The following is a 15047-nucleotide window of genomic DNA, read 5'->3' as shown; positions in this document are numbered from 1 at the left end:
CAGTATCCAAGTTTTCTGGGGAATGTATCTATCCTGTCATGCATGAACTGAATATTCAGATTCTGCTGCTAGTGAGAAAAAATGAGTTTAAGTGACCAAAGATTTCAGAAAGGCAGGTTAAGTGTGCCACTAAAGTTGATTATTGAATATGTCAACAAGGGGGGATTGCTGATCTTTCATAAAAATCTGCACTTCTCTTATTTGAAAGAATCAGGATAGCACTTCACATTTTAAACCTCTCGCACTTCAACAAGGAGTAGGAGTTGCTGTCATCACAAAGTAAAACAAAAATAAAAGTCAAGAATTAGTGGAATGACCCTTACACCAAAGCTCATTACTATAAAAGCTTCATGGAGGACTACACATCCGTGTTCAGGCATTTTCTTGGAAACAAAAATTTCGCAACATATGAAACAGTAAAGCAAAGAATGTGTGTGTGAACAGCTCTCTATTTTTCTGCCTGACACCATCTATGGAGCTTGCAATATTACTACTCCAACTAAATATAGAAGTCTCTGACTGCTTCCTCAAAGTTCATTTTTAGATACCTCTCCTGCTTGTTCTAGCACTGCTTTACAGAACAGCAAGTCTTTAGTACAATCAGAAACATATCTCAAACATGTCAGAAGTTCTGCAGCACCAGAGATGTTAGTTGACACTTCAAGTCAATTGCTGATTTGTCACTTTTCCTAAAGTTTGAAAGTAGTTGGGCTGTTGGATATACTCAGTCATATCATTACTGTGACACTAAATTATCATTTAAATAAAGAACTACTTTCACTTTAAAAATCTGCTTCAGGCCAAACAACTTTTAAAACCAAGTCTATTCCTTAGAGAAGGATAAGATTTTCTGCAACGGTATATGCCTTACTTTGTTGTGTGACACATGCAAGATATCTGAAGGACATTTGTCTGACATTTCCTGATAGAGCAATTAAATCTTGTTGATTTCTCCTCAGGTTTCTCTTTCAATGACAGATATTTGGTTTCTGAATATCACCACCACTTCAAAGATTACATATTCTTGGCAGCCATAACTTCAGATCTAACCACAAGCTATGGTTTCAAGTCAATCAGTGAGAAACCATATGTAGTATTTCTATATTTTCTTTTTGCCTTCTGAACCATCATTGGAATAAACTATCACTGACTTTCACAAAAGATTCATCTTCACAAAAGGACTCCTCTTTCCATGTCATCCCACAGCCAGAACTAATCTCCAACATAGAACAACGAAAGCAACATGGTTGGGTAAGGCTTAGCGCTGCCCTGGGGTGTCGTGAACAATCACAAACACTGTGTCTAGTGTTCTTAATGAAACATTTTGTCATAGTCTGTGTGCATAGGTACTTCATGGTGTGCCATAGGTTGACGACCCCTGATGTACATGTGCCAAAGATGGCACGCGAGCCGATTTTTAATGGCACGCTGCTGCCTGCCGGGGTCCCGGCAGTGGGCTGAGCCGGACCCCGGCAGGCAGCAGCGTGACATTAAAAATCCTGCCCGACCCAGCCTGCTCTTCTCCGACCCGCGCCCTCTCTGGCGGGGGCAGGGGGCAGAAGCAAGCTTGCTCCTGCCGGCTGCTGCTGTACAGCAGGCTCCACCGGCAGCCAAGCTTCCCCCTCCCCCGCCTCTTCCCCCAGCGTGCTGCGTCGAGCCCTGCCTCCTCTCCCTCCCTGCCGCTGATGGCCCTTGCGAGGGAGGGGAGAAGAGCAGCCCCAGCGTCCTCACTGCTCAAACCGGTAAGGAGGCGGGGAAGGGAGGCAGGAGCGGGACCTTGGGGAAGGGGGTTAGGAGTAGGGCGTATCCCTCCAGCCCCCTGCCGTGAGCCGCTCAGGGCAGGGGGCTGGGAGCACCCCCCGATCCCAGCCCACCCCCCCAGCCCTCTGCCCTGACCCCTGCATCCCAGCTCCCTGCATCCCCCCCACACCCCACGCCCTGACTCCTGCACCCCCTCACATGCCCCCAGCCCTCTGCCCTGACTCCTGCACTCCCCACATCCCCACCCTGAGCACCAGATTGGCAGCAGGCTGAACGGGGCCGACAGCCAGAACCCCAGACCAGCAGCGGCTGAGCGGGGCCGGCAGCCAGGACCCTGGCTGGCAGGAGTTAGCAGACGGAACCCCAGACCAGCAGCGGGCTGAGCCGCCCGGCCCGCCACCAGTCTGGGGTCCCGGCCCCGCTCAGCCCGCCGCTGGTCTGGGATTCTGGCTGCCGGCCCAGCCACCGGCCCCGCTCAGCCCGCTGCCAACCTGGGGTTCTGGCTGCCGGCCCCTTGCCAACCGGGGTTCCGACCGCAGGCCCCACTCAGCCCCTTGCCAGCCTAGGTGAACGGAACCCCAGGCCCACAGCGGGCTGAGCAGGCTGGCAGCTTAAGATCTGCATTTTAATTTAATTTTAAATAAAGCTTCTTAAACATTTTGAAAACTTTGTTTACTTTACATACAACAGTAGTTTAGTTATATTATATATAGACTTATAGAGAGAGACCTTCTAAAAAACCTTAAAATGTATTACCGGCACGCGAAACCTTAAATTAAAGTGAATAAATGAAGACTCGGCACACCACTTCTGAAAGGCTGCCGACCCCTGGTGTACATGATTAATGGGAAGTGCACTATTCTGCATAAAGTCCAGGCACAAATCATGTTAAACATGTAACTCTATCAGCAGAATTTTCATATTCATGCGCATATTCACATCCAAGACAATTCTACGCTGAATCACTGGCAAGGGTTCTCACTTTACAACAGTAAGTTGATCTAAAAGGGATATACTACTACATAGTGCACATTATAAATCCTTTTACATTTTCGTGTATGTAATTTCCGTTTTGGCATGCCTTCCTGAATCCACCACACAGTGTCTGGGAAATCCTGATATAGGGACTTTCATTTGAGAATCATAATATGTTTAAGAGTAACCCAACTTCTTGAAAATCTTTCTGGTTCTGCCTTATGTAACATTTCCTCACAATTTACAGCATTACCTCCAAGGATATTCAAAGACTAAGTTGGAAAGAATTGAAAGGGTGACCATGGTGTTACCTCATTTTACAAGTTTTGAAACCAAGTCACAAAAAGGTTAAGCAACTTGACCAAGATCATGATTTTTTTACATATAGCCTAATTCCTCCGACACATCTTTTATCCCACTAACAGTACCTGGGGTATTTGCGTAGTATCAGCAGACGAAGGCGATCTTTAGCCTCCTCAATATTAAGCGGTGGCCTCTGTGAAAGAGAGAAGTCCTGGTCTAGTCTACTACAAAGATTCTGGAGTTTCATTAGGAGCCCCGCCTTGTCTTGTTTTCCAACAGAAATCCAATGTACTCCTCCTGGGAAACAATCTAACAAAGAAATGATGCAAAGTTAAAATTCATATTTTTAGTTGAAATATATTTGCTATGAGTGACAAATACAAGCAAAATTATGTCAATAAATTACTTTATATATAGCTAAGATGGGAATAAATTTTAGACTCTGATAAGCAGCTGTCAAACTAGATAAACATATTTTGAAATGTGAATAATACTTCCATAATTCTAAATCCAAATACATTTGTACATCACCAAAGTAAGAGTGAACTGCTTATGTCCTTATTTAAAATACTATCCAGGATGGAAAGATACTCTGGGGACCTTTTTCTATGAATTACAGCAATATCCAATGATCCTAGAGTATCAGATGATGATCAGAGGTATAAATACTGGATGAGATTTTTTAGAAATGCCCAAATCATTTAGAAACCTGAATCCCATTTACCTGCAATGGGACTTAGGCTCTATAATAATTTATGAAAATTTGGTATGTGCGTAAAGAAAGGGCATCTGTACCTTCCAAGAGATGGTGATCCCGTAGTGCTTCTGCTGTTAAAACAGACTTCCCACAACCTGCCATTCCATAAACAGTAACCCAACCTGGTTCATTTCTTAAGTTGTACAGTTTCTGTTGAATTGCTTTTACCAGCTTTGGACGAGTAACAAATACAACTGGTCTTTGTGGTACTCCACCTTCACAGAGGACTGTCCTCACTGAAATGTAAAAAAAACAACACCATACACAGAAATAATTTCTAAGTGATTTTTCCCCAGCTCTTTAAAAACAAACAAAAAAGCCACCCACCCCCCCCAAAAAAAACCAACAACCCAAAACTTTTTTCCCCATCATAAAAAGTACTGGATCACCAGTTGCTGAAATCCACTGCTTGTCCCCAGAACAGGGGATCTTTAAAAAGGGGATAGAGAATAAGACTGAGAATATATTATTGCCCTTATATAAATCGATGGTACGCTCACATCTCGAATACTGCTTACAGATGTGGTCTCCTCATCTAAAAAAAGATATACTGGCACTAGAAAAGGTTCAGAAAAGGGCAACTAAAATGATTAGGGGTTTGAAATGGATCCCATATGAGGAGAGATTAAAGAGGCTAGGACTCTTCAGCTTGGAAAAGAGGAGACTAAGGGGGGATATGATAGAGGTATATAAAATCATGAGTGATGTGGAGAAAGTGGATAAGGAAAAGTTATTTACTTATTCCCATAATACAAGAACTAGGGGTCACCAAATGAAATTAATAGGCAGCAAGTTCAAAACAAATACAAGGAAGTTCTTCACGCAGCGCACAGTCAACTTGTGGAACTCCTTACCTGAGGAGGTTGTGAAGGCTAGGACTATAACAGCGTTTAAAAGAGAACTGGATAAATTCATGGTGGTTAAGTCCATTAATGGATATTAGCCAGGATGGCTACCCTCTGTTTGTCAGGAGATGGATGGCAAACTATCATTGCCTGTTGGTCCACTCCCTCTGGGGCACCTGGCATTGGCCACTGTCGGTAGACAGGATACTGGGCTAGATGGACCTTTGGTCTGACCCGGTACGGCCATTCTTATGAAAGGTCTTCCTCCTGACTACCACTTCACAGTCAAGTATTTGGATTTAAATGGAAATGTGGGACATGTAAGCCTTCATTTAAATAATAACCAACAAAACATTTCTTAAAATAAAGTTACTGGACATGAAACTGCACCATTTTCAAACAGAACCACTCTCTCCCCGCCTCATATGCCAGATGAAATATGGAAACATTGGCTAGTGCCAGATCAAACTGCCTCAGGAAGCAGTACTTGAAGCAATATCCTTACTCATTTTATAGTAATTAAACCAGGATTTAATTCTTTATCTTCAAGAATAGAAAATGCAAGCGTTATACTGACCATACGAAGTAACTCCATCCATAGACTTATTTCCATTACAAGAGGAGATAATAGGGATCGCATCCTGAAGAAGAGCAGCCAGGTCTTTGTACCCTTCATGAAGCAGTGCGTTATAGAAGGATATGTATGAATAATTATCTTTTGCAAGAATAATTTTTATTAGCATAGCAGCTCGTTCTTTCTGTGTAGTCTAACAGAAGCAAAAAAAAAATAATAATAATCTGTTATATACAATCACAAAAATTGGGAGATCTATCAGGTCATCTAGTTCCAACACCTGGCTAGTTAAGGACTGTGCTTCTTATTGCCAGGACCACTTGCTGCTATTACAGGTCAGATAATGGACCTGCATTAAGACTTAAAGTTAGGGGTGTATTTGAATACCTTGCTGAATTAAAGTATGTAAATAGTCCCACATCAAGTTTAGGTACCTTGCTGAATCATGGCCTAAGACAGAAGTGGGCAAACTATGGCCTGCGGCCCATCCTGCCTGGCCCCCGAGCTTCTGGCCCCCAGAGGCTAGCCCTGGCCCCTTCCCCGCTGTTCTCCCTCCCCCGCAACCTCAGCTCACTCGCTCCACCGCCCGACGTGGCCCTCAGGCCAAAAAGTTTGCCCACCCCTGACCTAAGATGTCAGAAAACTATTCAAACGAGTATTCTAAAACATGTTGAGCAGTCTAGGAATAGGAAAGTGATTAAGAAGATATGCATTTTACCTGTGCTTTTACTTTCTCCTCCTCCTGTAATGTTAGTACTTCATCGGCAATCATATGATCCATAATGTAAGAGGTCTTGATGTCTCTTACCAATGCTTCATGATTCAGAAGCAAATGATTTCGAGATTTCACATCCATTTTTCCTCAGTGCAGAAAAAACAAGTTTGCACAGGAACATGAGCTAGTCAAGACATTAAGAAACTAATCAATTTCAAAATATATTTCCTTTTACAGAATGCAACTTAAGAAAAGTGGCAACAGTATTCCCAACATTAACTCCAGTTGAAATATAGCTGATCTTCACTTAGATTCATGTTATGAATGCTTCTTACTAGAAAGTATACAAGCAACCAACATTTCAGCCTACTACTGGTGTTTCTTGAGAACACTATAAAAATTTTCATATTATCCTCTCTCCAAGATGCTCAGATGCTTATGTCCAGCTGGGCTGATGAATGTAACAGATTAAGAAAACAGAGGGAAAATCCCACCTCCTGCTTCTGTCCATTCCCAACCACCAAACTCCTACCTAACTTCTAACTCCATTTCCCCATCAATCCTGTCTCCTGCTCCTATCCTCCCCATTCTCTTCCAATGCCTGGCTCCTACTGATGCTCCCCAACCTCCAGGCTCCTATCCGACCCTTCTGGCTTCTGCTCCAACTCCTCCACCCACCATTACATCTGAGTCAGGCTGCTTCCTCTTCCACTCCATGCTCGCTGTGTGCCAGCAGAAGGCATCTTCTTTCCCATGCTCTCAGTCTCCCTGTTCTCAGTTCCTGTGCCTGGTACCACAGCAGCAGCAGGAGAAATTGCTAACAAAGTCTTGTTCAGCTCTTGCAAACCCAGCATAGAGCATGCTCAATAGGTGCTCTATGGGAATGGTGCATGAGCAGTCGAGTTGCAGACACGAGCTGTGTGGGGATGGAGTATGCTCAGTGCAGATGGAATCTTCTGAGAATTTAGCTGCTAAATTCTACCAAGCCTCCCCTAAGCATGTACAAACTGAGACTTTTCAAGGACTTATGGATTTGAGCAAATTTTCACAGGAAAGGCAAAAGGCACAACCCTGACAGCAGGACAGGGCAAGTCCCCTCACCCTCCCCGGCCAAAATTCAAGTCCCTTCTCCAAAGCATGGAGGTGTTTGAGCTTCTTAACAAAATCACTGAAATGTATTTATTTTTAACATCAGCAAACAACATACTTTTCCTAATCTCATTCTCAGGAACCAAAAATCAGCCTTAGGCAGACATCCAGTATGGAAATTTTCAGCCTAAATGGTTTAAGTTTGGCAAAGTTAAAGCCCCCAAAACAAAAGATTCTCCTAGGAGTAGAGAGTTAAAGAAACCCCTGTGCTCAAATGGATCCTCACTGCAGGATCAAGGCATAAGTTACCCTAAAGTGGGACAGATGGGGAGGAAGGCAAAGATCAAATTAATCAGTTGAGAGAATGCATTATATTAATGGTGTCTGTCCCCAATCTCTTCCCAGGGAGAGGAGAAAGTGCTCCCTGCTTCTCTGGGGGCAAATAGACCCCAAGAGCCACTTAGCTGCTCATAGCCCCCACCCTTCTTCAGCTCACCCTCCCTCAGGATCCTTGCCCCAGGGACTGTTTCCCTCTTAGCTGCTCCTCCCACACTCACTGCACCCTCCCTCAAGGCACAGCCCTATGGCCTCACCTCTTCTTTTATGGAGATTGACACCCCACTGGCCCCCAATCGCCAACACCCCACCACCACAGGGTACCCTATGCTCTCCCACCATGCCTGGGTACCCTGCCCTCCCTAAATGGCACTCCTGGCCAAGGCACCCCAGGACTTCCCCATAAAAGCTTCTATTATCCCCATGCCTCTGTAGGGCGGGCACAGCGATGGGGACAAGTGGTGTGCACTGAGGCTGCCTTTCAGTGGGAAGCACAGGCCACTAGCTGCACGGAGGTTGGGGGGGGAAGGGGGAAAATCACCCTGAAGCCCCTCCTCCCCCCAGGACACAGACTCAGTGGTGAGACTGCGCCCGACCCTGACACAGCGCAAGGGCCGGGCCTGTCCCATAAACACACTGGGGCCTTGCCCCTCTGCGCTAGGCGCACTGCGACAGTGAGCTACAGAGACAGAGTCTTGCAAGCTCACCCAGCCTAGCCCTGCCCCCCACTCCCCAAGGCAGTGATTTATGTCTCTCCCGGCTGCTTCTGACGTGCCTGCTTGAGCAGGGCCATCCTTAGGATTTATGGTACCCTACCGAGTATTGTTAAACTGGTGCCCCTATGCCCGACTTGCTCTTAGCAACACAAACATAAGCTTACAGTATTGGAAAACTTGCCACATGCCCTTTATTAAAACCAGTTTAAACAAATTAAATACACTATAATGCTGATGGACCATACTTGCACTAAAGAAGTAGTGTTATAGAAAAAATTCTGATTTATTGACAGAATGATCCAAATAATATATATTTTTTAATTTGTCAACATTTTATTGGAAATTTCTATGAAGCAGTATTGAAACAAGGATTTGTTTTTAATTACAAGCAATCTTTCTGGCTTTTTTGGCTGCAAAAAGAGTAATAACGTCATTGTACGACAAAGACAAAGTGATGTCTTGTTCGACTGCAAGAATAGCAAGACCAGTCAAGCATTCCTGACTCATTGTAGAGCGGAGATAGTTTTTAACGAGCTTTAGTTTTGAGAAACTCCGTTCTCCTGATGGTACTGTTACAGGAATTGTCAGTAGAATACGAGTGGCAATGTACAAATTAGGATATATGTCAACAAGTTTGCTGGTATGAATAAACGGTACAATGTCCACCACCAACTTTGCATGTGGCAACACTGATAATGTACTCAATTCTTCGTACAGTTCAAGTCCATTTAAATCAAAACTATCACCGTGCTTCAGGAGGCTCTCTAGGTTCTTGCACTTTGTCATTAGCTGCTCTTGTTTTCCTATTTCACTGAATTTAGTTATGTCATACAAAAATCCAAACTGTTCATGGTGTGCTTGTGAGATATTAAACCTTTCATCAATAGCAGATATTGCTTTATCCATCACATTAAAAAATTCAACCTCAAATTTCTTTTCTGGATCTTCTAATGGGCTCATCTGCTCCTTCATATTCCGCTTGCCATTTTTTCCTCGAAACTCATCACATTCAGACATGGAAATTTTGATTCTACACCGAGTGCCTCTGCAAACTCTCTTGCTGTAACCTGTGCTTCTCTGAATCCATTTTCTCTGTATTTCACTAAAAAGTCTTGTGCGTTGTTTAGTAAGGTAAGTGTTGAATCAAGCTGCATCACTGGACTCTGCATTATTTTGCTTACACTTGAGATTTTAACAAGAATGTCATACCAGATTATGACAGATGCTAGAAACTTTAAGCTGGATATTTTAGAGGCCAATGACTGTGCTTCACTTTTAGCTTTTGGATCTCTGGCTTCTTCCGAAATAGCAACCAGTGCTTCATAAACTTCCTCAGATTGATACCTCAAAGTTTTTACACTTTCTATTCTGCTTTCCCAGCATGTCTCAGATAGAGGCTTAACGGTAACACCACTGACATGTGCTTTGAATATTTGCCATCGTTGAACGGAAGCTAAAATGCGTTGCAGCAAACCAAAAAAAGAAATACCTTCTACAGAAGACTTGGCCATATCACACAAAATCAAATTAAGGTGGTGGCATGACCAGGGAACAAAAAAGGCTCGTGGATTTTCTGCCAGCAATCTAGCTTGCACGCTAGAAATGCATCCTCTCATATTGGCGCCATTATCGTAGCCTTGTCCTCTAATGCTCATTATGGACAATCCCATTCATTTTAGTTCATCAAGGAGAGCTTGAAAAAGTCCAAAACCTGTAGTGTCCTCTACTTCTAAAAATGTGATAAATGATTCCTTAACTGTAATCTGTGCTGAATCACTAATGTCGACAAATCTCACTACTAACGACATCTGTTCCTGATGACTTATTTCCGGAGTGCAATCTAGAATTACAGCAAAATATTTTGCCAAAGAAACCAATGAAACAATTTTGTCTCTCACTTTACCACTCATTAGAATGATCAGTTAATTTTGAATTCTTGACCAAACAGTGGTCATGTATTTCATTTTCAGTTACTCTTCAGAGATGTTCATTCATCACTATGTCAAATTTTCCCAGCAGTTGTACAAGGCCCAAAAAATTGCCATTTTGGGGCTGGTATAATTTATCAAACCTTCCTTTAAAAGCAAGACTGTTGTTGATAGATATTCAACAATAGATAATAGATGTTCAAGAACACGACGCCAATGCTGCTTCACTGACTCCATCAATCTTTGATTTTGGGCATCAAGAGTTGTCTAATTTTTTAACCTTACACTCAGCTCAGACCATTTGTGCATACTTTCAATGTGGTGTTGTGCCTTTTCATGTTGCGGTACACCTCTACCCAGATATAACGCGGTCCTCGGGAGCCAAAAAATATCTTACTGCGTTATAGGTGAAACCGCGTTCTATCGAACTTGCTTTGATCCGCCGGAGTGTGCAGCCCCGCCCCCCTGGAGCGCTGCTTTACCGCGTTATATCCGAATTCATGTTATATCGGGTCGCATTATATCGGGGTAGCGGTGTAATGTGTGACTAAGATTTTGCCAATCATTAATACCCACGGTCGCTATGTCAAAATTGCAACTGTTGAAAATCTTGCACGGGAAACAAAATACAGCATCCTTGTATGTAGAGTACACAAGCCACCGTCTGTTGACAATTTCACAGTTAGAAAGTCTTTTGTAGTAATTATTTTCTGTGAATTTCCTACCTCTAATGTCTTTAGTATATTCAAGATCTTCTATTTTCATGGGGCCTCTCTCAAGTATAATGGTGCGTAATTCATTGTTTAAAGATTGCAGCCATGCACCAATGTCATCCATATCCCATGCTAATACACTTTCAACTGTTGTAAATTCTTGTTTTGTGTCTGCATCTGTTTCAAATGATTGTTTCATGTTTTGTTGAGTTTCTTGAGCTTCATTTGCATAAAAATTTTCTTCGGCAGTTCTTTGATTTTCTTTGATGATCTCGATCAACTTCGTTGTTTTCATGATTTATAAACAAGTATAGAACCCTTCTGTGCTTGTATAGCTAGTTCTATTTCATCTTTCCGTTTTCTTTTTTTGTGATACGGAAAATTGTTTTCAATACGACATAACTTATAAGGGTATTTTTTAAAGAAATAACTGTTTAAATTATTGTCAAATTATCAGAAATATTATTTAAAATAACTAATATAGGATAGCCATGAGTCCTTGACCTCGAGCTAGTGTGGAGACACCTCACAAGGTGCTCCACCCTGACTGAGACACAATAGAGTTGGAAACCCATGTCATTTTTACAAAGTCACTTTTTAGTTTTAAATGTGTAGTGGGCGTCAGTCTTAATGTTAGTTACAACTCTATATAAACCTTATAGTGTAAATAGACCAATGGCATTATCCAGTTTAAGAAGCTGGGTTTCCAAGCAGCAGGAAAATAGGACCCTAATTTTATTCCTAGGTAAAGCACAAAGTGACCAAAATGAAGTCAGCACAGAATCATCTCATCTGGCTTAAGATAGGACAGAAATGTTACAGAAGTCCTATCCACTAAAATTAGTGCAGCATGGACAGAGACAAGCTAATTTCTTTTTCTAACCTAATGTGTCCTTGTTACAGAAGGACCCTCTCCACGTTTTGTCACTCATCCTTTCTGATAAACATGACACTGAACTTCCATCACTAGTTCATTTTACATAGATAACTGAGTTGTCAAATGATGATAACTTCTGACCACTTTCAATCTTGACTGGATACACTGCTCTACAGCCAAAATGCTTCTGAAATAAATATAGTCAAACTTTACTAATTCTGGGTCACTGAGAACGAAAATGATGCTTAAAATTGTTGATTGGCTCTAGTTTTCAAGATATGCTATTGGGTCAGTATATACGACCCTTGACTTGGCAATGGCGGAGGATAAGTGAGTTATAAAGGGAAGGGATCTCAATTTAAACAAGAAATGACTAAAATACATCTTTGACTGGATCTATGAATAAATCTATGACTGGGTTTGGACAGTACTTGCTTTTTAGGCAAACAATGAATGATGCAATCTGAAGCTGGTATTGCGTCATACATGATATGAATTGCATCATGTTATTCCTAGAAGTCATGGATGACGCAATCATAACGAAGCTTACATCACTCTGCTGAACAAATTGCCCTATATCAGCTCTAGAAATCATACAGTGTCGTGCTCTCTTATTTGTCAGTGTTTGATTTTGCAAAGGGACACATTTCTGTTTAGCCAAAGTGAGCAGAGATGCCTTGTACTTTTGTGAACAGTGCAGATAACTTCTGCTATGTTTGTGGTGAAGTGACTTTTGCATCACAAAAGCGCAATATAACCACTATGGTTAAGAAAGCCTATCACCTTTATTTTGGCTGCGAAGTTGGAGATCAGGACAAGAGGTGGGCCCCACACATATGCTGCAACACTTGTGCAACAAATCTTCGCCAGTGGTTGAACAGGAAAAGGAAATCTATGCCTTTTGCAGTGCTAATGATTTGGAGAGAGCCAACAGATCATAGCAGCAATTGTTACTTCTGCATGGTGCCTCCAGTTGGGAAAGGTGTGTCAATGAAGAAAAAGTGGACTGTGCATTATCCAAACAGTCCATCAGCTATACGCCCAGTACCCCACGGAGAAGGACTGCCGGTTCCTGATGCACCGGAATCATTCTCACTTGAATCAGACAAGGAAGAGGAAGAGGATGAAACTTCTGGTCCTGAACCATCAATGTCACAGGACCCACATTTTCTCCCATCCTCCTCCTCTGAACCGCACCTCATAACACAAGGTGAACTGAATGACCTTGTCAGGAATTTGGAACTACCCAAGAGTAAGGCAGAGCTGTTAGACTACAGCAGTGGAATCTGCTGTACAGACTCTTCACAAGGAAGTGTCCCTTGTCTTTTTAACTCATGTTAACCATGTATTTACTTTATTAAAGTTGGACAAAACGTTGTGAAAACTTAAGACATTGGCTGCCCAACCTCTGGACTGGCAAAAATTATACTGACTCACTGAAAAAAAAGAAAAAATCTTAGTATGACATGTGGTCATTCTATACACTAGTAAGAAGATACGCATATTACAGTTGTTGGAGGGCTCTATTTAGCAGTAACAGGACTATAAGAAAGCCTGTCAACATTTTTTGTTATACTGATGAAAACTGGCCCACTCCCACCCCAAACAAAGCTTGTCACAAATAATTGTCAACTTACTTTTCTGGTTTTGGTTAAGATTTATTTTTATTTTTTTTAAAATATTGAAATTGGATTCAGGATTGTTAGCAAGCATTTTTGGCAAACAAAGTTGTTAAATACCTTTATCAAAGTCATGTTCGATTGTTATTTAAAATGTCACCAAGACTCTAGCAAAAAAGAGAAAACCGGTCTATTCTGAACCCTGCGCAAAACATAAGGTTGAAAAAAAAAAAATGCTCAAAGCTGATCAATGGCAACACAGTACTGCTTTCATGCTTGGCTCACCCCCGGCCTGCTGGTCCAACAGCTGCAGTAGAGAAGGCGATAGGTGGAAAGCCATGGGACCCTAAAATCCACCTTTTGGGGTGCAGAGTGGCAACAGCAGCAGCAAACCCTCAGGTCAGGTCACACCACCGTGCACCACAGACCATGGTAAAGTGCGGCATCTTGGGGCCGCAGGACCCACAGCAGCTCTTCCTGCCCGACGCGTCTCCATCCGATCCGGAAGGATCACTGGTAGGCTGCCACGCCCACCAGTCACGCTCCACAGCCCAGCCAGTTGTGTGCATTCCAATCAGCCTGCGCAGTCACTTGGAGCAGAGGCGCTCAGGCTGGCTGTCGAGAAAGTGAGGCAGGGGACTGGATTCGTGCTATGAGATATGTATAGCTCCATATACTATTATAACCTGCACCACACCCAGCCCCACCGTGTGTGTGGGGGAGGAGGGACGGGACACGTTATGATGGGCAGCAAAAGGATACCGCAGGAGCCACCAAGCCCATCTCATCTCACTATGGTGGGGAGAAAGTAACACACAAGTGAGTTCCCCGGCCCCTTCCCAGAGACCTCAGCAATCAGTACTCTTCCTCAGAATGCACAGCTGTCCAGTGCATTTAGCTCTACAACCCAACACCGCTCTTACCTGCTTGCTATCCTGTCCCAGCGGTGGTGCCCCAAATTTAGTGGTGGCCTACACAGCTGCCTATGCTGCGTATGTCTAAGGACGGCCCTGTGCTTGAGACGGCTGCTGGGGAAGGACATGTGATTCCTCTCATGGCTTCCCTTTGCTTCCCAGTCAGAATCTATTATTCTTCAGGGAAACAAAGAAAACTGCCCATGCACAGTGGCACAGAATTCCCCTAGGAGTATTATATGGAGTTTCTTAAACCTTCCTCTGAAACATCTGGTTCTGGACACTATCAGAGACAGCAGTACTGAAGTAAATGAATCACTGGTCTGCTCAAGTCTGGCAAATTCTGTTACTACAGGCTCCCCCTGAACTAACACAACGTACCACCCTTTGGTTTTCAATACTACATAAGTGTGTTTAAAATAAATCATGAAATCTCTTAAATCAAAGTTTGGGCCTAAACTACTTATTTTAAATTAAAGAGTAATCTTAATTAAATTTAATAAGAATTTAATTAAGGAAAGAGTAATATATGTTCTAAGTCTCCCCAAAGAGATAGATCTCCTTTCAAACACTTAGGCCTTGGCTACACTTACCCGCTAGTTCGACGGCTGGAAATCGAACTTCTGGGTTCGACTTATCGCGTCTAGTCTGGACGCGATAAGTCGAACCCGGAAGTGCTCGCCGTCGACTGCGGAACTCCAGCTCGGCGAGAGGAGTACCGCGGAGTCGACGGGGGAGCCTGCCTGCCAAGTGTGGACCAAGGTAAGTTCGAACTAAGGTACTTCGAACTTCAGCTACGTTATTCACGTAGCTGAAGTTGCGTACCTTAGTTCGAATTAGGGGGGTAGTGTAGACCAAGCCTTAGATCTCCATATTATGCCATCCTTTAGGTAAGGAATCAGGCATGTACTAAACAGAACACACA

At 43.0% G+C, this 15047-nt stretch overlaps 1 protein-coding gene across 7 annotated transcripts in view; it reads right to left on the bottom strand.

The window, feature by feature from the left end:
• Nucleotides 1-15047, bottom strand: part of APAF1 (apoptotic peptidase activating factor 1) — an 86554-nt gene that overhangs the window by 70319 nt on the left and 1188 nt on the right. For 6 of the 7 annotated variants that reach the window (XR_010591375.1, XR_010591379.1, XM_005305230.5 and 3 more), the window contains 4 exons: nucleotides 5934-6114; nucleotides 5219-5408; nucleotides 3835-4032; nucleotides 3165-3348 (listed from right to left, as the gene is read on the bottom strand). Coding sequence is in view for 5 of the 7 variants with exons in the window: in XM_005305230.5 (XP_005305287.2) it covers nucleotides 3165-3348; nucleotides 3835-4032; nucleotides 5219-5408; nucleotides 5934-6071 (710 nt within the window). In the remaining 2 variants the exon portion in view is untranslated. Of the gene's footprint in view, nucleotides 1-3164; nucleotides 3349-3834; nucleotides 4033-5218; nucleotides 5409-5933; nucleotides 6115-13493; nucleotides 13610-15047 lie in introns of those variants that run through there. The other variant, XM_065561057.1, reaches the window with a different exon arrangement.

Source organism: Chrysemys picta, chromosome 1 (assembly GCF_011386835.1).
Source record: "Chrysemys picta bellii isolate R12L10 chromosome 1, ASM1138683v2, whole genome shotgun sequence".
Lineage (NCBI taxonomy): Eukaryota > Metazoa > Chordata > Testudines > Emydidae > Chrysemys > Chrysemys picta.
This window is presented reverse-complemented; position numbering and strand designations above follow the sequence as displayed.